Genomic DNA, 26,996 nt, shown 5'->3' on the forward strand with positions numbered 1-26,996 from the left:
CCCTCTTCTAAAAAAAATACGGTTTCTGATACCCACCCAGGGCCATATTTTGAAAGACTGAGTCTACAAAGCCAGTATAATGTTTTAAGTAATAAAAATGTCTCCCCATTTAAAAATTAACCAGCCGTCTAATTGGCACATGGAAAACGAGTATCACACTGGTTTACTAAATCTAGTTGAAACCAAAGACATAGTGTTTGGGACAGCCTGATCCATTTTAGCACCCCCTACAATTTTCATTACGCCTCATTGAAATGTTTACTGTAATTTTACGATATCCTCTATGCTTTCCCCTCGGTTTGTTTGTATTTTAAAAAAAGTATTTATTTATTTATTTAATTGCGCTGGGTCTTTGTTGTGGCTTGCGGGCTCCTTAGTTGTGGCATGCAAACTCTTAGTTGCCGCACTCACGTGCGATCTAGTTCCCTGACCAGGGATGGAACCTAGGTCCCCTGCATTGGGAGCGCAGCTTCTTAATCACTGTGCCACCAGGGAAGTCCCGGTTTGGTTGTATTTTGGTTCTTGGTGTTGGAAATCAGAATAAAAGGAGACAATATCTTGCAGAAAATGCATTTCACGCCCCTTTCAGGTAACCCCTCTAGACCCGAGGTGATTTTCGCGATCCCAGATCCCGCGCACGGAGCCCCACCCCCATCCTGGCCCTACCCCTCGACTCCCGTCCTCTTGAGTCCTCCAGAGAAGGGGGGCGGTGCTCGTTGCAAACCCACAGTCAGTCGCCAGGGGGAGACAGCGGCTGCAAGAGCCAGGGGTCCCTGTCCAAGGGCCAGGCGGCGGAAGCGGAAAAGGCGGGACCTGGGGCGCACGTTACGTCAGCACGTGCGAGCGACAAGGCCGGGTACCCGGAATAGAGAGGGGGCGCTTCCTGTGCATGTTGGCTGTGAGAAGGTCTCTGCCGGGTTGTAGAGTTCGACTTCATGGCGGAGATAATTCAGGAACGCATAGAGGATCGACTCCCCGAATTGCAACAGCTGGAGCGCATTGGACTGTTCAGTCGTGCGGAGATTAAGTGAGAGAGCGGAGGAAGAGGAAGGGCTGGGGCGGGTAGAGAGGGGAGGCTGGGGCGTGTGTGTGGCGGGGGGCAGGGATAGGGGACACTTGGGTTGTGTTTATATTTTCTAATGTGGTAGAAGCCCATTTCCAGATTCTGATGATGCCCAGAATTAATTTCTCATTCATTGCAAGGTGATCCGTCCATTTACCCCTCAAACATACAGACAGCTCTTCATGGAGGAGGTTTTGAGGCTATAAAGGGGATAAAACCAGGATACCCGCCCGTCAAGAGCTAGGTGCCCTGACACAGTATGGTAGGGGAGACAGACAAGTGAAACATTTTGATCACAGTGCAGCGTACTGTAAGTTGATTGTAGTAGAGTACTGCCCTAGAGATGTGAACAGAGAGCCGTGGGAGCCCAGGAGGAGTAGATAATTCTAACAAAACTTGAAGATGGGGATCATTTAATTCGATTTTATATTTTACCCCAGGGCTTAGCCAACAACTAGTATATAGTTGTTACTCATTAATTTCTATAATAGTTTTTAATAGTTTACTGTGACTATTTCTTCATTTTACAATGACTGCGAATGTAGTACTGTGGCTATGGGAACCTTAAAGTAAACATTTGTTTATGAAACGCAACATATTGTGGACTCTTTAATAAGAGTGGACTCTGTATTTAGTTAATTCCTTAGCTAAATACAGTGAGATTTCTCCCATAAGCCCTTTGCAGTAGTGGTATAGGTAGAGACAATCTAGGTTTTTTTTTTTTTAAATCTACCTGTTGAAAATTCAGAAATAAGAGGAATTTAGGAAAGAAATTTGATTATTATTAAAACCCAAGTGACTTGAATTTGGAGGAAAAGAAATCTCTACTAATACCACATATAAATAATGTAAATGTAAAGTACTACTTAACATTATTTACTTTGCTGGTGGGAATGTCAGTGGTCCTGGCAATCGATTGATGTGATTTTCATGAAAGTTTTAAGGTACATCTTCATGCCCTTAAGACCACAGAAGTCCTGAAACTAGTATATTGTAAATCAACTATACTTTATAATAATAATAAAAAAGAACACAGAGGTAATTATGTAAGAGAATATGGGGACTTCCCTGGTGGTGCAGTGGTTAAGAATCTGCCTGCCAATGCAGGGGATATGGGTTCGAGCCCTGGTCCCGGAAGTTCCCACATGCCACGGAGCAACTAAGCCTGTGCTCCACAACTACTGAGCCTGCGCTCTAGAGTCTGTGAGCCACAACTACTGAAGCCCGTGTGCCTAGAGCCCGTGCTCCACAACAAGAGAAGCCACCGCAATGAGAAGCCTCCGCACAGCAGGGAAGAGTAGACCCCACTCACCACAACTAGAGAAAGCTCACAGGCAGCAGCGAAGACCCAATGCAGCCAAAAATAAAAATAAATAAATTTATATTAAAAGAAAAGAATATGTACTTGCTTATGAAGGATAATTATTTGGGAATTATATATTTTGGCAAATAGATGTTTCAAATATATTAAAAATAAACTTTAAAAATTCCAAAGTTATTTATTTAACTTCTTGTTTCAAGTGTTACATTTTAAATGGCTTTCTCCTTAGGGCTATCATTAAAAAGGCTTCAGATCTAGAATACAGAATACAGCGAAGAACTCTTTTTAAGGAAGACTTTATCAATTATGTTCAAGTAAGTGAATAATTTTATTTTTAATCCCCTCAGAAATTTAAAATCAGTTATAGAATAGTGAGCTTGATGTCAGTTTTCTACAAAATTCTGGAACTGATGATTAGACAGGTAATTTTTGAACAGGAATAGAGGTAATTTGGTAATAGTGTTGCTCCACTAAGGCTTTGGTCCTTGGCAAACTGAACATTTTTTTCTTCTATAGGGTTAGTAGATCAGAGTCTGCCGAAGACCCAGTGTATCAGGATTTCAGCAAGAGGTTTGATCAATTATGTCTTGTGGGGAAAAATAAAGGAAAGTGAGTTTGATGATAGCACATGGTTAGGAAGTTAATGCTTATGTGCCTGAGGTCTTTTGATTTAGAGAGAGGTGAGGTATACTGCAAGATTGTTCAGTCCTGTAAATGAATGGAAAATTTGATTGAAGATAAAATATACATGCTTGGGACTTCCCTGGTGGTCCAGTGGTTAAGAATCCGCCTACCAGTGCAGGGGACACAGGTTCGATCCCTGGTCTGGGAAGATCCCACATGCCGTGGGGCAGCTAAGCCCGTGCGCCACAACTACTGAGCCTGCACTCTAGAGCTTGCATGCCGCAACTAGAGAAAGCCCATGCACAAGCAACGAAGACCCAACGCAGCACCCCCCCCAAAAAAAAATATATACACACACACATGCTAGATCAGTTTTCAGGGAGAGAATAATGTGTTGGATGATAAAATCAGGATTCAGAAAGAATCCAATAATAAGATGTTATAAATCTTCTACTTTGGGACTTCCCTGGTGGCACAGTGGTTAAGAGTCTGCTTGCCAATGCAGGGGACACGGGTTCGAGCCCTGCTCCGGGGAGATCCCACATGCCGCGGAGCAACTAAGCCCGTGCTCCACAACTACTGAGCCTGCTCTCTAGAGCCCGTGTGCCACAACTACCAAAGCCCGCGCGCCTAGAGCCTGTGCTCCGCAAGAAGAGAAGCCACTGCAATTAGAAGCCCACACACCGCAACAAAGAGTAGCCTCCGCTCTCCACAACTAGAGAAAGCCCGCGTGCAGCAACGAAGACCCAACGCAGCCAATAAATAAATAAAATTAAAAACCAAAACAAATAAATCTTATACTTTAACACTAATAAACATTATAAAAGGTTCTAAGTTTAGCTTTTAAAAAAACCTACTGAATGAACAATATATGAGACCTGGCTAAGAATCTTGTATTTGAAGGAGGTCCTAAAGCTCAGTAGATTGCTATATCCAAATAGATGAAGAAGTATGTCATGTCAAAACATATAATCTAAGTGATTACATGAACAGAAGTAGAGTGTTGGGTAAGTTAGCTGAGCAGAGGAGGTTGCAAACAGTAGGCACTCAGAAGACGTTGGTTTGAAAAAATATTTTGCATTTGTGAGACTATGTCTGGAGCATTGTCAGCTCAGGATGACATGTTAAGAAGGACTTTGACATTTTAAGAAGACTTTGGTTAGAAGGCAGCCAGGATGTAAACCTTGTTCTGGGAGGAATCATTGAAGGAAATGGAGATGTTTAACCTTAGGGAGACTTAAGAAGTGGCAAATAATTTCACTCTTCATATATTTGAAGAGCTATGTGTGGATTAGGTTGATTTGTTTAGTTTTAGAGCACAAATTGAAATAAGTTGATATAAAAACTCACATACACACCTCTCTTACATGTATACCCCCTCTGCCTGCACACAACCATATATACTTGCTATGAGACATAAGTGGCATTTTATATTGAGATTCTGATTATCCACATTGAAAACATAAAATTAGATCCCTTCCTCATGCAAAAATAAATTCCTATGGAATTGAATAGCTAAATGTGGTGGGAAAGCTAAATCTTCTACAAAAAAACATGAATGACTTCAGGTAGGGAAAGTTTTTTTTTTTCTAAATTGAAGTAGAGTTGAATTACAATGTTGCGTTAGTTTCTGGTGGACAGCAAAGTGATTCAGCTATCCATATGTATACATATTTTTCATATTCTTTTCTATTATGGGTTATTTCAGGATACTGAATGTAGTTCCCTGTGCTATACAGTAGGATCTTGTTGTTTATCTATTTTATATATAGTAGTTTGTATCTGCTAATCCCAAACTCCTAACTTATCCCTCCCCCATCCTGTTTCCCTTTTGGTAACCTGAGTTTGTTTTCTATGTCTGTGGGTCTGTTTCTGATTCGTTAGTAAGTTCATTTGTGTCATATTTTAGATGCCATATATAAGTGATATCATATGGTATTTGTCTTTCTCTTTCTGACTTACTTCCCTTACTGTGATAATCTCTAGGTCCATCCATGTTGCTGCAAATGGCATTATTTTATTCTTTTTTATGGCTGAGTAGTATTCCATTACGTATATATAGCATATCTTCTTTATCCATTCATCTGTTGATGGACATTTAGGTTGCTTCCATGTCTTGCTAAATAGTAAATAGTGCTGCTAGGAACACTGGGGTGCATGTATCTTTTCGAATTATAGTTTTCTCTGGATGTATGCCCAGGAGTGGGATTGCTGGATCATATGGCAACTCTATGTTTTTAGTTTTTTAAGGAAACTCTATACTGTTTTCCATAGTGGCTGTACCAGTTTACATTCTGGTAGGGAAAAGTTTCTTAAAATGAAGAAGACTGTGAAAGCACAAACCATGAAAGAGAAGATTGATTTGACTATGTTAAAGGTAAAAATTTCTGTGCAAAAAGACATCATAAATAATGTAAAAAGATAAGGCACAGAATGAGAGAAAATATTTGCAACATATATAGTCAGAATCTAGAATATGTAAAAAACTACAAATCAAGAAGAAATGACAAACAAGTGGAAAGAAAATGAAAACAACTGGAGAAATAGGTACATGCAGTTCACAAAGGGGAAACATCAGTCATTGGTAAACTTTTGAAAAGATGTTAGCCTCGTTAGTAATCAGGTAAGTATTGATTAAAACCAGGGTGCAGCACTACTTTATACCCATCATATTAATAAACGTTTTAAAGACTGACAGTATCAGCATATAATTTGTCCCACCACTTTCAAGAGCAATTTGGCAATATCCCATGAAGTTGAAGATGCATGTACTGTGTGACCCAGCAATTTCATTCATTCAGTCATATAGTATATATTGAGTACCTGTTATGTACATGACACTGATGGGGTACAACAATAAATTAAGCAGACAGAAATCATGTTCTTGAGGAGCTTACATGTTAGTGGTAAAGTTCCTGGATATATCCACAAGAAGATGTGTACAAGAATATTAATTGCAGCTTTTTGTAATAGAAAAATTGGAAACAAATACGCATCACAGGAGGAAGGATAGGTAAATTGCACGTTCATATAATGAAATGCTATACAGCAGTTAAAATGAATGGACTTGAATTCTACATGACAGCAGGGATATATCTAAAGTCAAAATGTTCAGTAAAAATATGGAGTGATGGGTTCATTCAGTATGATACCAGTTGTATAAAGTTTAAAAGCATTCAAGACAACATTATAATGAAGTTTGAAGTCATGCTTGTGAACGATAAACACCTGAGTCAAGATCATCATTTCCTCTGGAGAGGGAGAAGAGTGGAATCAGACATGGGGGGCTTTGCCTTTATTTGAAATGTTTTATTTCTAAAAACGTTTTGAATCAAATACAGTAAAATGTAGGCTTTGACGTAGCTGTGGGGTAGCTGCATGGGTGTTCTGTATGCTTCAAATATTTCATAAGACAGTTTTAAAATGAAGCATGCGATCTCGTAAGGTTCTGTGCCTTCTGTCTCTAGTAGTCTTCAAGCTTAGAGAGGAATTATATAGTAGTGGTTTTTGGAGAGTCTTAGAGGTTCTCAGTGGTCCTTTGGAGGCAAGGGTAGGGAGAGCCAATTGGGTGCCCTGTTTCAGCTAGTACAACCCTGTTTATCTGCTTTATTTGCTTGTGCGTCAGCTAAAATTTTTGAATGGTTAGTTTCCTAAAAGTCTGAACACACCGTTGTAGACAAGGAAGTTAGATTGATATTGTAAATCTTAGAAGTCTTAGAGTTTTAGTAACATGCTTTCTTTGTATCTAAGATGTTTAGATGCATGCTAATGTATGTATTTTTGAGTTTTGCAGATGTAAGGTGAATTTTTAGTGAATGCTAGACATTTACTGTAAATTAGGTTTCTTGATAGCAAATTATTTTCTGTTTTGTGTTCTTGATTTTTATTTACTTTATGATTTTGACTAAATGCATCTCCTCTATATAAAAGGTTATACTTTTTCTTGTTTTCTCTTTTTTTGTATGTTTTTCTTTCATAGTACGAAATCAATCTTTTGGAACTGATCCAGCGAAGACGAGTTGTAAGTAGATGATTTTCTGGAAGTTGGAAAAAAATATAGAATTAAATAGTGTGACTGCAAAGCTAGAACTTGGGTTTGGGAAGTAGTTGGCATTGATAATTGTGTGGTGGTGTGCTCATAATGATACTTGTAATTATTTGCTTTCTCTACCAGTACTGTTTAAAGATCAACTGGGAATGCTGCTTTGGATAAATGGGATTAAACTGAGGCTTTTTTTTTTTTAATGTCCCTTTTTAGCGTATTGGGTATTCATTTAAGAAGGATGAGATTGAAAATTCTATCGTACACCGGGTACAAGGTGTCTTCCGACGTGCGTCAGCCAAGTGGAAAGTATGTGTTCAGAGTGCCCTTAGCTGTAAGGGATGTGAAGATGTGTATTATACGTATTATGAATATGGATATTCAGATGTATGGTTGTGGATTCTTATCTTGGGTATCTCAATACTTAGAATTCTAATGATAATATCATGACTTGAAACCACTTATGAAACCATTAAGAAAATTGATCGCATTACCTTAGAGTTAGTCTGTGAGGATGATGCTGAAAACAGTGGATTTGATTCATATTTAAGGACCAGAAAATTGTCTGGGATTTGGATATGTCTCTAAATAAAGTACCCCGAGCTGGGGTACTTGGAGGTGGAAGATAAGGTTAGAGTAGGCGCAGCACCTCAGTAACTTGGTTTTCTTCAAGTTTGGTTCTGGGACCGGGATGTATTATATGGGAAGTACTTTGGATTCTTGGGAATGACAAATTTTAGTTTGCTGCCTCTGATTGAGACCATTTCAGAAGTGCATTGAACAAATTGGATAGATGACAAATTTTGTCTTAGATCATAGTAGGTGGGAGTGGGGGGATGGAATAAGTTGTCATGGTTAAGAGATCTAAGGTGGGTAAGGAGCAGCCTAATAGGCTGAGGGATGTGGCACATTTTCTGAAATCTGCCTCTGTTGCAAACAAAATTAATGCAAAGGTGTATTGTATATAAAATTCAAACTCAGGCAACTTACTCCATTGCTTTTCTTGCAGGATGATGTTCAACTTTGGCTGTCTTATGTAGTCTTTTGTAAGAAGTGGGTGAGTATTGGGCAACCCTGTCTTGGTCCTTCTTTCCTGCTTTTGGTCAGTCTGCATTTTAAACCTCATCCTTGACTACTGAACTCCATGTTTTCTCCAAAGGTGTGTAAGGTTAACAAATGGGAAAAGAACCCAAGAAGCCTGTTGTGTATTTGAATGACTATATAAATGGCTTCCATATCAGCTGAAAAGAAAAGGGTCTTTATGCATATATGTTCAGTAAAGTTGAAAACATTTTTTAGATATTTAAAATGTTTATGTTAAGTGGTTTAGGTAGAAGAGAACCCTGAGTGAATCTGTATTTGTTTATATGTCCTTAGCAATAGCAGATGTCGCCGCCTCATTGGAGCTCAGAGTTGGTGAGGGTACAGTGCAGATCACTTAGAGTTTAATAGCAATGACTTTGCTGTGCAGGAAGTAGAATTTTTCTTCTTTTACAGGCTACCAAAGTTCAACTTAGCAAGGTATTCTCTGCCATGTTGGCCATTCATTCGAACAAGCCAGGTATGGTGAAATCCTTGTCAGTTCTTTTTCTACCTTATTTGTAGACTCAAGCCATTTTGGAATTTATTTTGCTTGATAAACCTAAGAGAATTATTTTGAGAACTTGAGCATATGAACTTGGCCTCAGCAGTTTTTATTCCTGAATAGCTACCTCTTAGTTCATCCCTGCTACTGTGAACTAGTTACTGTGCCAGGTATTGTATCTGTGAGCAAGAAGGACTGAGTTTCTTTTTAGCTGATGGTGAAAGAAACTCTTCAGTCCTTTGAGGGGAATTCTGTTTGGAGGCAGTCAAGTCTGAGGATTTCAGAAACATAAAGGGGAAAATATTAATACAGATTTTACAAGAGCGATTAGCACAGAGTAGGTACTCAAGTTTTGTAAGAGAAGGACTTCTCTTGTGAACACTGTGTAAGCAGTACGATATTTTATAGTGAAGGTGCTTCAGTGTCTGTTCTGGAGTATTAGGTTTACAGCGCACGAGACTCAAAATCGGCTACATTTGGCACCAGTTGATTCCGAAGGATACAACAAGACAACGTTAGTACTGTCAGCCGTTCAGAGGCTTGTCTTTGGTGGGAGGGCATGAGAGCACGGGAGTGGGCAGAGGAGCCACACTGGCGTAGAGGACCCCTGGATGGGTGCAGCTTCCAGGTATTATACCTGTGAACTGTGCTCAGTTTCAGGAGTCACATGCTCAAGAAAGCCCAGAGCAGTGGCTGTCTACCATTCATAGCCCTCCTCGTCCAGACACAGTTACAAACCGTGGGTCATTTTTACCAAAAGCAATCTTGCCTGGTAATAGCTGATCTTTTTTTTTTTAATATCTTTATTGGAGTATAATTGCTTTATAATGGTGTGTTAGTTTCTGCTGTATAACAAAGTGAATCAGCTATACATATACCTACATCCCCATATCCCCTCCCTCTTGCGTCTCCCTCCCACCCTCCCTATCCCACCCCTCTAGGTGGACACAAAGCACCGAGCTGATCTCCCTGTGCTATGCGGCTGCTTCCCACTAGCTATTTATTTTACATTTAGTAGTGTATATGTGTCCATGCCACTCTCTCACTTTGTCCCAGCTTACCCTTCTCCCTCCCCGTGTCCTCAGGTCCATTCTCTGTGTCTGGTAATTGCTGATCTTTATGAAGTTTCTAGGGAGATAGCTAGAATGTTACCTCAAGGTTAATTTCTTATGTAGAAGGACAAAGGTTTTTTGTTTGTTTGTTTGAAGACTTTATTCCCTGTAGGTACGATAAAAAATTTACTTTAAAAATTGAGTCATTTGAAAAAAACTATGAACTACTTTAGATACAGAGAAAAGAGCAAAATAATTTATTTCACTGACTCCAAGATGCACAATTTTTTCCAGCATTTTAAGACATTAAAAATTTGTATGTGAGTTAATGATGATGTTGACCTTAGATCTGATGGAATAGAGTAACGGGCACATAAGTACCCACAGATGTTAACATTTACAGATTTGGTTTAGAACACTCTAAATTTTAGATAAAGCAACAATACTTTACAGATAACCATTAGAAATTCCCTATCTTCATCCTCTTCCTCTTTTGATAAGATTTTAAAGAAAAGATCTTTGGGTATCAAAATTGGTGCATTGGTCTTTTCATACCTGACTTGATTACTTTATTGAAATGAAGTCTGATGTTTTTCACTTACAGCCTTGTGGATTATGGCGGCCAAATGGGAAATGGAAGATCGCTTGTCTTCAGAAAGTGCAAGACAACTATTTCTTCGGGCTCTGCGCTTTCATCCAGAGTGCCCGAAACTTTATCAAGAGGTGAGTGTGTGTGAACATAAGGTGAGAGTCATGTCTTAGTTTGGTCCTCTGGAGACGTATATACTTTATTAAGTTAAAAAGGCTTCGATTTATGGAGACTAGGAATAAGTAGCGGAGCTGCTGGGGAAAGGGGGTCAGAAGGGTATTTCTTGGCCAGTAGTAGGTGTTGACTTTGCTCATCTTCTAGGTTTTCAGTGAGAGATTGGAACTCCTACCTGTCCATTACCGTGGGGAGGGATAGGGAACTGGACCCTACCTTTCTTTACTTGAGGGTCAGGGTTCAGCCATCTTTATATCTTTGTATGTATGTATTCGTTCATTCATTCATTTATTCCCCTCCCCTTCTCCTGCTCTCCCCTCCCATCCCCTTCCTGCTTCTTTTGGCTTCCCTTGCTGTTTTCCCCACTTTGTTCTCATTCTCTTCATCTAGTTTTCTTGAGATAGATATTTCCTTCCCCTCCTGGTGGACTTATTCTCCCTTGAGGGGTGCACTAGAACAATGAATGATAGCCAGATTTAATTTTAAAAAACCCCGACAAATGCTAGAAATGACATATTATTGAAACTGCACCCTTTTCTGAGGTATTTGTCAGAATAAGGGAGAAACTACTGTTGAACCATCAAAGGAAAATTAAGCCCTATGTGATGAGGGAGACCCTCATTAAGACCCCTATGTGTGATAGGTCTTAAAGCTAATAGGTTTTGTAGCTGTTTCAACTGTATTTTGGTTTTGTAGTAATTTAATGTTTTATATTAGAGTCTTGCGTCCTTTCTCTTCATATTCTGTTAGACAGTTCTTTGTGGCCTTTATTATTTTTATTGAGAAACTATTATAAGAATCAGTCATCCCTGCTATTAGAGTGCTATTGTATGGTGTTATTGTTTATGTTTTTTGGAGGCTTTCACAATTGCCTAGACTTGTATTTTCTAAAATGGAAATAGAATTTTTGCTTATTCTTATCAAAAGTAAATAGAATTTATTTATTATAAATGGTTCAGAGAAAGCAGTTTTATGAAAAAAGTAACAGAAAAAGTACTCATAATTTTACCTCCCATACTTTTATGCATATTACAGATATTTAAAACAGGCTTTATTCTGAAAAGTGGGATTCTACTACACATTTTTGTGTTCTATATTTTTACCTAATACATCACGAATATAGTCCCATGTTAGTATATATTAATTTATATTAGTGATATTCAAACTTTTTGGTCTTAGGACCCCTTTACAATCTTAAATTACCGAAATCCCCAAGGATCTTTTGTTATATGGGTTATCTGTTAAATTTTATTTGAAAATTAAATATTTAATTGAAATTTAATTGAATTGAAAATTAAAACCAAGAAATCTAAAAATATTCACTTAAAAATAATAAACCCATTACATGTCAATATAGGTTACTTATTTTTAAATGAAAAAAACTCTTCTGAAACAAAGTTTAAAGAGAAGAACAGCCTTATTTTATATAGTTTTAACCTTGTAGACCCCCTGAAAGGGTTTTGGGAACCTCCAGGTATCTCCAAGTCACATTTTGAGATATACATTATCTGTTCTGATAGATGCATTTGTTAAAAAAAATAAAGATTTAAAAAAAATTTTCCACTCTAAAAGTAATATGTACTTTGTAGAAAATCTTGGGAAAAAAGCCAGAAAAGCACAGAAAAGGAAAAAGTGTGACTGATTGAGGACAAATACTATTAACATTTCTTCATAGGCTTTTTTCCTGTGCACATTTTTTACATAATGTTAATTGTGTTATATGCAAAATTTTATAGCCAGCTTTAAAAACAAAGTAGAATATCACTAGAAATGTGGTGCACCATTACTAAACTATTGTAACTGTTTTATGGCCGCATCACCAGTCTGCTTCTTTTATAATATATTTTACTTTCCCTACTTTTAGACACTTAGATTGTCTGCGTTATTTGCTCTTATACCCTTGTGTATGAAACTTATAGGTATTTAGGATTAGTTCCTTATGATCAATTTCTGGAAGCAGAATTTTTGGGTTAATGAATATAAACATTGTTTTTTGTTTGTTTGTTTTTGTTTTTGCGCTACACGGGCCTCTCACTGTTGTGGCCTCTCCCGTTGCGGAGCACAGGCTGCAGACGCGCAGGCTCAGCGGCCATGGCTCACGGGCCCAGCCGCTCCGCGGCATGTGGGATCTTCCTGGACCGGGGCACGAACCCGTGTCCCCTGCATCGGCAGGTGGACTCTCAATCACCGCGCCACCAGGGAAGCCCAAACACTGTTTTTAAACTTGTCATTTTAATATGTCTTGTAACATAGAATTCAAAGTATTAAAAATTCTGGACAAATCCAACTTTGTATTATGTGTTAACCATATGTTTGTATAGAAACATTCGGGAGAGGGAATTCCCTGGTGGTTACAGCGGGGACCCGGGTTCGATCCCTGGTTGGGGAACTAAGATCCTGCAAGACACGTGGCACGACCAAAAAAAAAAAAAGCCTTGTCAATGTCAGCTAGTTTCATAACAAGATAGATTATAACACTCCCTCCACACTTCCCCAGATCTGATATTTATGAGTAAAAAGAGGCATGTTATATATTTTTAATTAGAAAATTATCTCCAAAGGTTTTCAGTTCATTATTTCCCTTCTGTGTTAGTATTTTAGGATGGAGCTGATGCATGCTGAGAAACTGAGGAAGGAAAAGCAAGAGTTTGAAAAAGCCAAGATGGATGTGGTAAGATCCTAATGCATTGTCACCTGTTAACAAGATATAGTGTTTTGAACCTGCTTAGGAGTAACAGAAAATCTTTAGGAGCACTGTTCGTGACTTGCTGGTCTGCCCGTGGCTGGCGGGTTCCATTCCAGTGCCACAGCAGTTCCAGCACCACGCGACTGACTGCCTGGTGGCTCTTGGTTTCAGGTCTTGGAGACAAAGTGGGAATAAAAAAGAAAATCTTTAGAATGTACTTTTCTTTCCAACTTAATATTTTGAAACTTTTAAATGTCTTGCATTGATTTAACTAAAATGGGCTTAGTAATAAAAATGGAATTTTGTGCTTTAAAAATAGACATTTGGACTAATTGGAGTGGTCCTTGAAATTATTACTGATGGAATGGCTACATACTGTTCTTTATGATCTCATTAAATGATATGTTAATGGGTCGAAGGAGCTCAAGAAAGGTGGTGAAACGTGTGATTCCTAGCCTTCTTTCTTTTCCTTTTTATGTAATTTTTTACGTGACAGGGTAAGTTTAAAGAAGCAAGTTTGAGAATATTAGAGCTGAAAAAGGAACTTCACTATCACCTGTTATTGTGGTTACCAGCTTTGAACTTTTTTATCCAAATAAAATCTTACACAGAAGGGTGAACGTGGCATGTAAAACTTGACCTATTCTGGTCTAGGTAGAGAGTGAGGCCTTAAGCCGTGTAATCTTGCTACAACTCTGGGAGCCTGAGAATACAGTGGAAGATCAGGGATCTTATTCAAGCTGTACATTTTACAAGTGGGGGAACTGGCCCAGAGAGAGACGTAATTTGCCAGAGGTCATGTGGCACAGGTAGTCTAGGATTGTTAATTTTCATTCTAGCGCTATTTCTACTTACTGGCATTACCCGTTCCATTGTTTAATATCGTACTCTTTAGGGGAATCTCGAGTATGCTGAAGAAATCCTTATGGGCGAGTTGGCAAGGATCATCTACAAAAATTCTGTAAACATAATTAAAAGTAGGTATCCTTTGAAAATTTATTTATGGTGGGAAAGTGAAACATTCAATTTATAATGAGGAACCTTTAGCCTATTTTGAAAATTTCTGTTAGAATGTGTATAAAACTCTGATTGTAGGGAATAGTGCCCCGATTCTTTCAGAAAAGGCTTATTTCCCCTTAGATTATAACTGAACATTTCAATAAGTTTTTGAGTACTTAAATCATGTGGGGAGTTGAAAAGAATAAATGATTTAGTACATTCTTTTGTGTCCTAAAGATGCTTAGAATAAAGTCCTTAATGAATACTCAAATATTAATAATGACTTTGCTTGTATAGTGGGACCATGGGTGATTTTTTTGTTTTATCTTACTTCCCACTTTATAAAAAAACCAAAACTAACTCCAGTACTTTAAGAAAGTGCTCCTTTAGAGTCTTACTCCCCTCCCCCGCTTTTTAAATTTTAGGTGCAGAATTTCATGTGTCACTGCTTTCAATTGCACAGCTATTCGACTTTGCCAAAGATCTGCAAAGAGAAATTTATGATGAGTAAGTAAAATAGTGGAAAAGTGAATATGTCTGTTTTGATCTTGTGGTAAGGGTTTGAAGTTGGATATTTAGAAAGGGGGAAAGAAGATACCATACAAAATCCTTGGAAGAAAGCTGTTTTAGGACTATTGTATAGTATTTTATGTATACATAAAAAGTGTATTTTTGGAGAAGTTGTTTGACTCACTTACTGGCTTCCCTTGGGAAATAGTTTGCCTTTGTTCAATAAGAAATATGTCCTATAGCTTATATAAAAATCTATATTCCTGCTTTCCTGGCATGTCTTTTGTCCTTAATATGAGAGTTGTACTCATGAATGTTTATAGTTGAGTGCTGCAGGTAATCAGACATTATTCTTTTTTTAAATTTATTTATTTAATTTATTTATTTTTGACTGCATTGAGTCTTCATTGCTGCGTGCGGGCTTTCTCTAGTTGTGGCGAGCAGGGGCTACTCTTCGTTGCGGTGCGCAGGCTTCTCATTGCAGTGGCTTCTCTTGTTGCAGAGCACGGGCTCTAGGCGTGCGGGCTTCAGTAATTGTGGCACGTGGGCTCAGTAGTTGTGGCTTGTGGGCTCTAGAGCACAGGCTCAGTAGTTGTGGTGCGTGGGCTTAGTTGCTCCGCAGCATGTGGGATCTTCCCGGACCAGGGCTTGAACACGTGTCCCCTACATTGGCAGGCGGATTCTTAACCACTGCGCCACCAGGGAAGCCCCAGACATTATTCTTTTAATGTCTGGTTATATGGTTGAAGAATTATTTGCAGCCTACCTTGTGGGTACTTCACCCTTAATAGGACTCTTACTTTCGTAGGAGATAAGAGAGAACTTGGATCAGTTTGCTCTGTGGATACCTTTAGGGTTTTGGTACATGATTAGGCTCCTTCTATTAGAGAAAATCAAGAGTCTAGATATGATAAGGTTTTCTTGGGCTCGAGAACCAGGTATCTTGTCACACATACCTGCTGGTTTGACTTTGAGAGCTAACCTACAAGTTAACATTTGTGAATGATGTCTGAAACAATCTGAAACTAACAAGTGTGTGACAGCTCTGATCCATTGACAACATTTACATAGTGAGGGTGAAGACATCTGGGGAGCCTGTTGGGAAATGACCCTTTTGGTGCTGGAATTGTTAAAGGGGTGTCCTGGGTACATTTTCAGAGCATTGGGACTGTCTCTCTGTTTGATGTTCTGAGTTAATCTTATGTCCTAGGTTGATGTCAGTATTTTTCAGCCTTCAGGCTCTGCATACAGACGACCCCCTCACTTGGGATTATGTGGCCCGCCGAGAATTAGAGATCGAGTCACAGCCAGTAGAAGAGCCACCCACAATGAAACAAACCAAAGTGGCAGAGGTGGGCCGCCGGGAGGAGAGGTGCTGTGCTGTGTATGAAGAGGCGGTGAAGACTCTGCCTACAGGTGAGCTTCACCAGGCCCTGTGTGCTGAGGAGTAACGGTGTTCCTGAATATGAATCTGAAGCTCCATTCCCATGACCAGAATCCATTTCTGGAACCTCTCTGTGGTAGTTTACAGTGTGCCTGGCTTTTCCAACTTGTTCTTTCTCTTTTATGACCTTCCTCGATAGCTGTGGCATTTGTTCATTTATTTGGGGAAATAAATGATACTTAGGATGTGATCATTCAGAAGGTTGTTTCATTATCATTACTTAATTATCTTCCATTATAGATTTACTTGATAATTTTGTAATATTGGAAAGTAAAGGTAAAGGGTGCATGACATGGATAAGACTTTTAATTTTTGTATTTATGTCACTACTCAGTTGTTTGCCCTCAGTATTTGAGATGTTTGATAGGCTGTAATCAGAATAACTTATATTTTTCACCAGACTAAACCAGTTTAAACTCTTCCTCAGAGGAGTTTTCCCTTCAAAGAAAAGATGTACGATGACTGATAAACTAAAAGAATTGCTGGTCTGATCAGCATAATCCCTCTGATTTTTCCAGAGGCCATGTGCAAGTGTTACATCAACTTTTGCATGGAAAGGTTTGCTAAGAAGACAAGCAGTCGGCACCTCAGAGAGAAGGTATTGACTTTGTTATGTGGTTACAGTGGCTGACTAGAAAGTGTCTTCTGAAAGAACATAGGCACAGGTTTTTGGGGTCTGAGACAGCTTCCAAGAACTTGTTGCATAACCACTCTTTGTCCTGTGAATGACCTGTCATTCTGAAGGTCTGAGTCTGCTTTGCCCTAGTTCTGGCCACCAGGTAAGGAGGTCCTCTCTTCCTGGGCTGTGCTTGGTGCCACTGCCCAGATCATTTAATCATAAGTGAAACCACCTCTGTCCCTTCTTTCAATTCTCAGAAAGGTATAAAACTGCTTTCGTTCCTGTCAGAGGCCAAAGACCCCTGCTGGGAGCTTTGTGATGAACTGAGAGATTTTTTTCTGATTTCAGAGGCTGGAAAGAACCATGGTTGCATTCAGGAAGGCACATGATCTCAAACTTCTATCAGAATTCCAGTACAAGCAGTGGGTAAGAACCTGGACACATTCAGTGTCAATTATATGTACTTAATTCTGGTTGGTTCAGGCTGGTGTCATGTGTTTTAATATATATAGTTTTATGACTAAGCACATTTGGAAGATTGGCATGGTAGATGTAGAGAGTGTTTATTATTTGGCTGTCAGTATTTAGTGTGTGCCAGAAATGAAATCTGTACCAGTAGAGGGAGGAATATTGTAATACATAGTGGAAAACAGGCAGAACAGAGTCACAACTGGGTGTATTTTGTTTGTCCATCCATTCATGTTTTCCTGAACCTACGCTTGGCTCAGATTAACCGCTGGTACAATAAAGACAAATTAGATGTGTTCAGTGTTTTAGAAGCTGACATTCTAGTAAGAGGCATATTAACCCATCCTTATACTCTGAAGTGGGTAAGGATTATTATATATAGAGACCAGAATAATGTAGTGTGGGAATACACAGGTCTAGTCTGGGTTTTGTGACTTAATAGGTAGGTAATGGGCAAACCACTTAACCCTTCTGAGTTGGTTTACTTGATTTTAGAATAATGATAGTGATCCTTGTTTTTGCCACCTCACAAAGTTGTTGATAGCGTTCCATGAGATGGTGAATGTGTTAATGTATTTAAATACTTTCTTAGTGGAAAAAAAAGGACAAAAATCTTTATATTTATTGAATGCCTTTTATTTGTATAACTCTTAACCTCTTTTGATTTATATAATTTACACAATTTTTATGTAATTGCAATTAATGTCTTGCTGTTTTGTACTGTGTTGTACTGTTTTTACATTAACATTTTTTCTATACTTTATACATAGATCAACATAAACTATTGATATATATTAGTAGCGTATTGTATTGTACCACAACTGGGTACCCTTCTTCCATTATGGAATCTATCTGTGAAAAATCCCAGGCCTGATGAGTTCAGCTGCTCTGTTGGAGCTACTGAATGCTGCTGGCAGGACAGTCCGTCCCACCCTGTGAATTCAGCTGGGCGTGGCTTAGAGTGCCTTGGCAGTCCTATTCTCTTTCCATTATTAGTTTCTTTTGGCATTCTGAACTTGGATTTCCTTTCGGATCCAAGCTTTCTATCATCTTCAGCTTCTTGCACATGCTGTTGGGAGAGTCTTCTCTTTTTCCTGGGGATCTCTGCTTTCACCTAATGCCTGTTCTTCCTTAAGTCTCAGCATAGATGGGGCTTCCTTTCTGGGAGTCCTTTCTCATCACTGCCAAAGATTCTGTTGGGTGCTTCTGCTTTGTACTCCTGTAGCGTATGATTCTTTTTCTGTGATGGTACGTATCAGACTCTCTGCTACTAAATTGGAGGCGCTGTGGGCAGTAGGGAATGCACCTGACCTCCTCATTATTGAGTCTAGACTGTATAGCGTGCAATTAACATGCTTGCTGAATGAATGCATTATATACTGCCATTTACTTGCTTTTTTACAATTTTGTAGAATTGGATTGGTTTTAGGTTTTTCTTTCCCTGTCACAGTAGTGTGGACAGAAGCATTTTTAAACAGATATTTCCTCCTGTTCATTTATTTGTTGGGTCATATTTGTTAAAGTAAAATTCCCAAGTTTGTGGCATGAACAGTCTCATGACTCTTTTCAGAAAAATGAGTACCAGTTTATAGTGTGCCCAACTCTGTTTGAATGAATAAACTTGTTTCTTTACCATCCCACAAATACTGGTGGTGGTTGTGGGTTTTATTATAGTGAACTATTTTATTAAAAATATAACTTTCAACCTAAATTATTTAGGCCATCTGCTTTTCACTTATTTTTTTTTTTTTCACTTATGTTTTTTTGATAGCCCTTGGGGATAGGAGCAGGGAATGGAGGAGAAATTCCAAATTTTTTACTTTGTGCCTGTTTGGCCACCATGGTGAAAGGTTTAGAAGAAAGGCTGTTGAATCTATTGCCTCGAATTAGGTCTTTATTTGTCCCCATTTCCATAGATAATGTAGCTCTCAGTAGATAGTTTTCCAATGACCCTTTGTCTTATCCAGAGCGAGTTGTTGCTGCACCATGACTTCCTTACAGAAGCTCTGGAGGTGGCAGGAGCCGGGATGGAATTGTTCAGAGGCTCCGTGATGATGTGGCAGGTGAAGCTGCAGGTCCTGATTGCCTCAAAGAGCCCTGACGTAGCCATGCTTTTTGAAGAAGCCTTTGTGCACCTGAAACCCCAGGTCTGTGAGTTGTGTCTTTTGTATTTCATTCTGTTTGGGAAACCTTTTAAGACTGCAGCCAAAGCTCATTTGGAGTAGACTTGTCTAAGGAAAGCTGGCCCCAGAGTGCATTTGTGATGATGGTTCAGGGATCATGGGTGGAAGAATTACTTCCATTTACCAACGTATTTCTAATTCATTATTTGAAAGTCGACTAAATTATGTAAACTTTTCTATTCCTGTTTATATATCTTATAAGTGAGAAATACTAATAGAATATTATTTCTAAACTTTAAAGTTTAAAAGACTAAACCTTAAAGCTTTGTAGTGAATCTTTTGTACTAGTAGGAAAAAGATATTCCAGGAGTTAAAATAGGGGGAAAAAATCATAGTTATTTTACTGCTCATTTGTAAGTGCTGCTGGGACATGAACAAAGGCTAGATAGTTCAGCCTAGATTAGTTAGCACTTGTGTTGTGGTCCTACACAGCACAGACGTGACCTGGGTAGCTTGGGTGTGACTAGTTTTGGGTTGTTAAGTGCTTAACTTACTGCTAATTGATGATGATAACTTTAGGCAGTATTCCCCAACAGGGGGAAGTAGAATTAACAGGAGAGTATTGCTTTGGGCAACTGGGTCCGAAGGCTGTCTGTGTTCCGGTGTACCATTCCTGCCAAGCACTGAGAATTCTGTACAGTGGGGCCGACTGGGAATGACTGTATTGCACATATTGATTATCTCAGGAGGAACCTGTCTTTATAGTGATGAGTTTTCAGAGCATAGTGCTAAGATGTCATTTTCTAACCTTTTTTTTTTTTTTTTTGAATTGTGAGCAGATTTGTCTGCCATTGTGGATTTCTTGGGCAGAGTGGAGTGAAGGTGCCAAAAGCCAAGAAGACACTGAAGCAATCTTTAAGGTACAAGCCCCCTGTTGTAAGTCTTGTGTGTGGGGAATGAGCAGATAGCCCTGCTAGTTGGCTAGCTTTCAAAGGGTTATTTCTAAAGCAGGTGCTCCCTTTAAAGCACTATTCATTGCATGGCCTGGGATGGTTTTGGGAAAATTTGTTTTGATATGTAGACATTTCCTCATGTAGCTTGTTTCTCTTTTCTTTTAAATTTTAGAAAGCTGTCTTAGCTATCACGGGTGGCGACTCAGTCACTCTGAAGGATAAGTACCTGGATTGGGCTTATCGAAGTGGTGGCTACAAAAAGGCCAGAGCTGTGTTTAAAAGGTACTCACAGACACGCATAGCTATTATGAGTCTCTCAACCCCCTTCTCAGCCCCTCGTACCCAGATTATATGAATCACAAATAGATGGGGGAATAAATCCAAGAGCTGTTAAGTTCATACCCATTGTGGAAATTTTTAAAAAAAAGAGAGAGAGAGGCAACTAATAATTCATTGTAGTCCTATCATCAAGAGAAAAACCGTCCTAATGTATCATTTTAAAATTTGTTTTTCACATGTCTGAGATTATGCTATAATCGCACGTGGTGTACTACTTTTATTGATGAACATTAGACTGGCCTTTTTCCTACCAGTTACAATTCTTCATAAATAACATTTATTAAAAACAGCTATATGATATACCACCCTGTGGACGTGCCATGATTTATTTGGCCACAGTAACTGCTTTGATGAACCTGCACAAATATTATTTGTCCGTATTGGAAATTATTTTCTTAGAATATATTCTTAGAAATGGAGTTCTTGGTCTCCTTCAAAAACACCTTGAGATGAAGGAGAGGGAGCTTAAAACCCTGAGAGTGAGAAAGAAGAGAACAGGAAGAGAACTGGGTAGGTGTTTGGTGGTGGTGAAGAGTAAAGGCACTGGAGATTGAAAATGGTGAGTGACTGGTAGCCAGGTCCAGTCGCCATGCTGAACTGCAGCCAGGACTTTATCCAGCTACGTGTGGCGGAGGCACTGGCGCAGGTGTTTATATTTATGCGATGTAAGAGGCTTTCTTCACTGTGGAAGATAACGGTTCCCCCTGTTCCTTTTTAGTTTACAGGAAAACCGTCCATTTTCAGTTGATTTTTTCAGGAAGATGATCCAATTTGAAAAGGAGCAAGTAAGTGTCCTGTCTATGCATTTTTTGTCTGGGAATATGGATTAGTGCTAACTAATCTATGGCAGCACTTTGTTATTTAAAAAGCTCTCCTTATAATACAGGATAATTTCTGGTCCCTTCCTCCAACCCCTTTTTCATAGATGTGGCTTTAGGAATGGTAATCAAGCAAAGAAGAAGAGGTACATGTCTGGAAACTAGACAACTCAGATGTCACCTCTTACAGGAAGTCCTCCCTGCCAGGCTGTGTGAGGTGCTGCTTTTCTGCCTCCAGTGCCCTGTCTGTCTCTTGTTTTGGGTTGTGAGGTAGAGAGTAGGCACTCGTAACTGTTTCTGGTGTTCTTTAACTGAACTTGTGAATGAGAAAAAATACAGGAAAGTGTCAGTTAAAAAAAATTATACATGAAAGTCCAAATATATCTGTAATCCCCTCGCAATAACACAACCGATCATATTTATTTTCATTTTTGTTGTTTTCTTTAATCCTTATTTACATACATATGCACAGTTTTATGATGTTTTATTTCTGACTTACGTGACATGTGGAGGTTCTCACTTTTTTTTCCTTAACATCATTTTGTAAACACATTCTTGTGTTTTTACCTGGCATCATTTTTAATGGTTGTTGTATTATTCTTAAACCTGTAGTTTTCTTAACCATTCCATTACGTTTAGGTTGTTTCTAGATTTTTGATATTGAAAACAGCGCTGCAAGCATTTTGCTTATATAGTTTGTTTTTTTTCTTCTCTTTTGAGGACTGGAGATACTGGCTGTTTTGTTTTTTTTTAAAATGTTTATTTATTTATTATTTATTTTGGCTTCTTGGGTCTTCATTGCTGTGCGTGGGCTTTCTCTAGTTGCAGCAAGCGGGGGCTACTCTTCGTTGCGGTGCGTGGGCTTTTCATTGCGGTGGCTTCTCTTGTTGCGGAGCATGGCCTCTAGGCGCATGGGCTTCTGTAATTGTGGCATGCGAGCTCAGTAGTTGTGGCTCATGGGCTCTAGAGCGCAGGCTCAGTAGTTGTGGCCCACGGGCTTAGTTGCTCCGCGGCATGTGCGATCTTCCGGGACCAGGGCTCCAACCTGTGTCCCCTGCACTGGCAGGCAGATTCTTAAACACTAGACCACCAGGGAAGTCCCTATACTGGCTTTTTAAATGGTTCTTTACATATTGCCAGATAGTTCTATAAAAGTTATACTTATTTATAAAAAAAAAAAAAAAGTTATACTTATTTATAGTGATAATCACCATGTATATATATCAGTATACCTGTTTCCTCCATACCTTCTCCAAGTGTTCAGTTTCGCCTTCTCTCTTTTATTTTGGTATTTTGATTGGTGTTTACTTTTTTACTTTTTTTATTTGCCACACTGTGCGGCATGCAGAACTTCCTCGACCAGGGATTGAACCCATGCCCCCTGCAATGGGAGCGTGGAGTTTTAACCACTGGACCACCAGGGAAGTCCAGGGATTGGTGTTTATTATTTTTATTTGAATTTTGAAAAATTAACAATGAGGTTGAACTCTTATTTTCATAGGTTTGACCATTGTGTGGGTCAGTGATCTGTTCTTGTCTTACAGTATAGGACTTAGTCTAGCATAATAATTCATAGCCAGGCTTTGGATTAATAACACAATGGTTATGTGCCTTGGGCAGGTCACTTAATTCTAAGCTTCGACATCCTTATCTGTAAAGGAGGTCGGAATACCTGTTCCAGGGGTGTGAGGGTTACAAGGCCAAATGGGAGACTGGATGGAAAGGACTTTGCACAGTTCCATGCACACTATGAGCCCTTCACAAAGTGTGATTCTGTTTTTCATGCATGTGTAAGATGTGAGGTTAAACTGGCTTTTTATAAAATAGTACAGTCTCAGCGAAGAGAAATTGGAATGAGGAAATAGTTATTTGACTACACAAAAAGATTTTTAAACTGAAGATGTTAATTAATCTGCTTTGAAAATGAAACAAAGAGAATACGTTTAAATGGAAGTAGAGGTGAAGAATTAACAGGTATTGATTGTAAAGTTAGCACTGTCTACTCTGCTTGGTGCATAATTCATCAGCATTTTAATTGAATCCTTGTAGTTGTCCTAGGAGATATTATTGTCCTCATTTTATAGGTGAGGAAACTTTAAGGTCTGTCTGATGGGTTCAGAAAACTTCCTGAAGTTCATATAAGTAGTATTTATATATATTTTGCCTTGATATAAAAAGTTTTAAGGTGGGTATGGCTAACATGTGCCAGAGCCCAGATATTCAAAGGAAGAAATCCCTTACCATAGGGAATAGAACCTTCCCCATTTATTTATTTAAATCCTGCTCCTCCCTCAGGGCTTTCACGTATATTTTCCCGTGGAGGTGCCCATGTTCCCCCAGGTGAGAATTAATTAGGCTTTTTCCTTGCCACCAAAACAAAGTGCTTTTATCACTGTTTGGCATTTACTTCACTCTGCCATGTAGTGTCTTTGACTTTTCTCTGGATAAGTTCAGAGTCAGGCTGTGTTCATTTAAACCTCTCTCTCCTCCCCTTCAAATGCCTAATAGTTGATAGCTGCTTAACAATACGTGTGAAATGAATTTGTGATGTTATAAATTAGGCTTTTGAGGCAAGATTGTCTGATTATTTTTGTTAGGAATCCTGCAAGATGGCGAACTTAAGAGAATATTATGAGAGAGCTTTGAGAGAATTTGGATCTGTGGATTCTGGTAAGTAAACTTCAGTTATAGACACATGGGTCTGTTTGCATGTGTGGTCTGTAACCTATGATGGTTAGAATAGTGGTTCTTAACTGCTTTGGGGTCATGGGCCTCTTTGAGGATAAAACTTGGCATCCTTCCCCTGCCTCCTCCCTCACTCAGTGCATAAATGCTGGCAGACATAATTTTGCTTATAATTTCAAGTTCACAAGCCCAGGTATCCATGGGTCTTCTGTTAAGAACTCTGGACTAGAAGGAGGTTCGTTTGGTTTGGTTTCCGTGAAAAATGTGATATTTGTAAGGAAAAGGTTAATAATGTAGGTCAGAACAAAATGGGGTGGGAATTACAGCAGAAGGGTAGTGGGATACTAATTGACAAAGATTGTCATGGGCTGTTGCCACATTGTCTATATCTAATTTATAGGACTTGTAAAACATACTTCTTGGTATAGGTTAAGTCATGTAAAGTCTGTTTACTTGTGAACTCAAAAACTGACATGTAGAGTTGTTAAACTCAGATTTAAAACAATACATTAGCTTTTTCAAGGTTTCAGCAGACCTTCTGGTGAAATGAATGAATATGGCATTTTTACTAACCCAAGCAAGTTTTATTAAGCAGACTGACAAGGTCCTAATGAACTCACTGAGGTCTGTTTCACCTTGAAAGAGACTCAGCAAAATCCTCCCTCTACAATATTTAGTATTTTTGAGTTTATGAAATATATAGACTGTCATGATTCTTTCTTTTTAAAGTGAAAGCAGTTTTCTTGAGAGATGCACATTCTATAGTAGAATGTGGGCTGTGTCAGAAGGTGAGAGCACTAGACTGTCACGATCCAAGTGAAGATTTCTACTTTAAAAAAAAAAAAAAAAGGCTTTGAAATACCATAGTGTAAAGAAGCTGAGAGAGGTATTGTTTTCCATAGGGTTCTAGGAAAATAACAGCAAGAAATTATTAAGTTTCTTAGAAATCTTGCATTGAATTGATACTAAATAATTAAGTTTATGTAATAAAGCCTTGTCAGTTACCTAATTGTATGTTTACAGTAATTTTTGGGATTCCCTTTAAAGATCTTTGGATGGATTACATCAAAGAAGAATTGAACCACCCCCTTGGTAGACCTGAGCACTGCGGACAGATCTACTGGCGAGCCATGAAAATGTTGCAGGGAGAGTCAGCAGAGCTGTTTGTAGCTAAACATGCTGTGCACCAGGCCGGCCAGCTGTGAAAAGCGGAAGAACACAGCCAACTTTGTGAAATAGTGTTGTAAGCCCTCTGCATAGTTTTGTATTATGCATTCATCTGCAGTTTGCTTAGATGGCAGATGAGATGGTGTCTGATTTTGAGACATGCTTTAATTTTGTTAATGCGCTAATCTTTAATTCCAGAAAAGAGAACTGCTGTTTAGTGGCCAGAGGCCAATTGTTGAGGCCAGACCTTCCATAGGTCCTAAATGTTTTCCAAAATACATGGAAATCGCATCACTGATCTTCTTTTATTACCACTGGTCAAACTTGAGTATCTCTAATCTAGACCCAGGGGTCAGTTAAGATAGAGAGGAAAGTACAGTTCTGTTTGTTTATTTTCTCTTTATTATAAAAGTATATGTGGGGGCTTCCCTGGTGGCGCAGTGGTTGAGAGTCCGCCTGCCGATGCAGGGGACACGGGTTCGTGCCCCGGTCCGGGAAGAGCCCACATGCCGCGGAGCGGCTGGGCCCGTGAGCCATGGCCGCTGAGCCTGCGTGTCCAGAGCCTGTGCTCTGCAACGGGAGAGGCCACGAAAGTGGGAGGCCCGCGTACCGCAAAAAAAAAAAAAAAAAAAAGTATATGTGGTATGCATTTGTTGTCGAAAATATGGGCGGAATAGAATAATGTGGAAAAGAAAATAAAAGCATTCTGTAATTTTATCATCTGGACTAAAAATCACTAATTTGATTTCCTTTATTAGAATTGAATTTATACTGTTAGATCATTTACTGATTCATTCATTCATTGAGTGCCCGTCATAGGCAGGAAAGAGGAGAAGCTTTTTGGGATGGAGGTAAGGGTTGGAGGAACAGAGCTGGATGTCCTGAGTTGGTTGAAGCAGCAGAGAAGGATGCTGGGTATTGGGGGAAAAGTTGTCCTTTAAGAAGATTTAAGTGATTATAAAAGTGTGTTCTATCTCTGGGACTGATCTGCAGAGAAATGTTTACATTGGGGAGGCCCAGCAACAAAAGAAGGGCAGGGGTAGGGAGTAACTTAGAAAGAGAAGGGCTTCAGAGGCGAGGATGGAGGATGGCTTGGAGTAGAGAAGGGCGTTCTGGGAGCAGGGGAGGCAGTTGTTTGAATTGTACATTCTGTAACTTAACATCATGATGCTGTCACTGGGAGAAGCATTCAGTTCAGTTTTACTTACTATTATGTTTCACTTAATATTATGGTTTTTTTTCCATGTCATTAAATAGCCTTAAAAAGATTTAATGAATTCAGAACATTCCATTGTATAGATGAGGCATGACTTATTTTACTAATCCCCTATGGTTGGACCTTGTCATTTCTAATTTTTTCTTGTAAGTACTGTTGGTGAAGATTCTTGTAAATCTTTGTTATCATCCCTGGTTATTTCTTTAGGAGACTAACATCTGACAGGAGAATTACTGTATTAAGGGATATAACTGTTTTAAAGAATATTGATAAGTGTTGCCAATTTGCAATGTATGAAAATACTTTCAAGCACTGTGGGTATTATATTTCTTATTTTTACCATTTTAATAGGTGAAAACTGATATATCCTTGTTTTAATGTGCATTTGTTTGATATCAGTGCAGTTAAGGCATTTTTCCTGGCTCTCTTGTCTTTTCATGTTTGACTATTTTTTGACCTTTTTTTTTTTTTTTACTAATTTATAAGAGTTTTTTATGTACTAAGAATAGTAATCTTTAG

General features: G+C 38.9%; 1 protein-coding gene across 1 annotated transcript; it reads left to right on the top strand.

The window, feature by feature from the left end:
* The first annotated feature begins 865 nt into the window (after positions 1-865).
* On the top strand, positions 866-26,267 carry UTP6 (UTP6 small subunit processome component). The gene is made up of 19 exons (XM_082861786.1): positions 866-1,027; positions 2,614-2,698; positions 6,988-7,029; positions 7,267-7,359; positions 8,060-8,107; positions 8,548-8,611; positions 10,292-10,410; positions 13,044-13,121; positions 14,032-14,113; positions 14,561-14,642; positions 15,877-16,061; positions 16,608-16,687; positions 17,057-17,134; positions 19,144-19,323; positions 20,139-20,219; positions 20,425-20,534; positions 21,310-21,376; positions 24,007-24,079; positions 25,142-26,267. Exons 1-19 carry the CDS (start codon positions 936-938, stop codon positions 25,297-25,299), a joined length of 1,797 nt encoding a protein of 598 aa, XP_082717912.1. The 5' UTR covers positions 866-935; the 3' UTR covers positions 25,300-26,267.
* Positions 26,268-26,996: the final 729 nt, after the last annotated feature.

Source organism: Leucopleurus acutus, assembly GCF_964270905.1.
Source record: "Leucopleurus acutus genome assembly, chromosome: 19".
Lineage (NCBI taxonomy): Eukaryota > Metazoa > Chordata > Mammalia > Artiodactyla > Delphinidae > Leucopleurus > Leucopleurus acutus.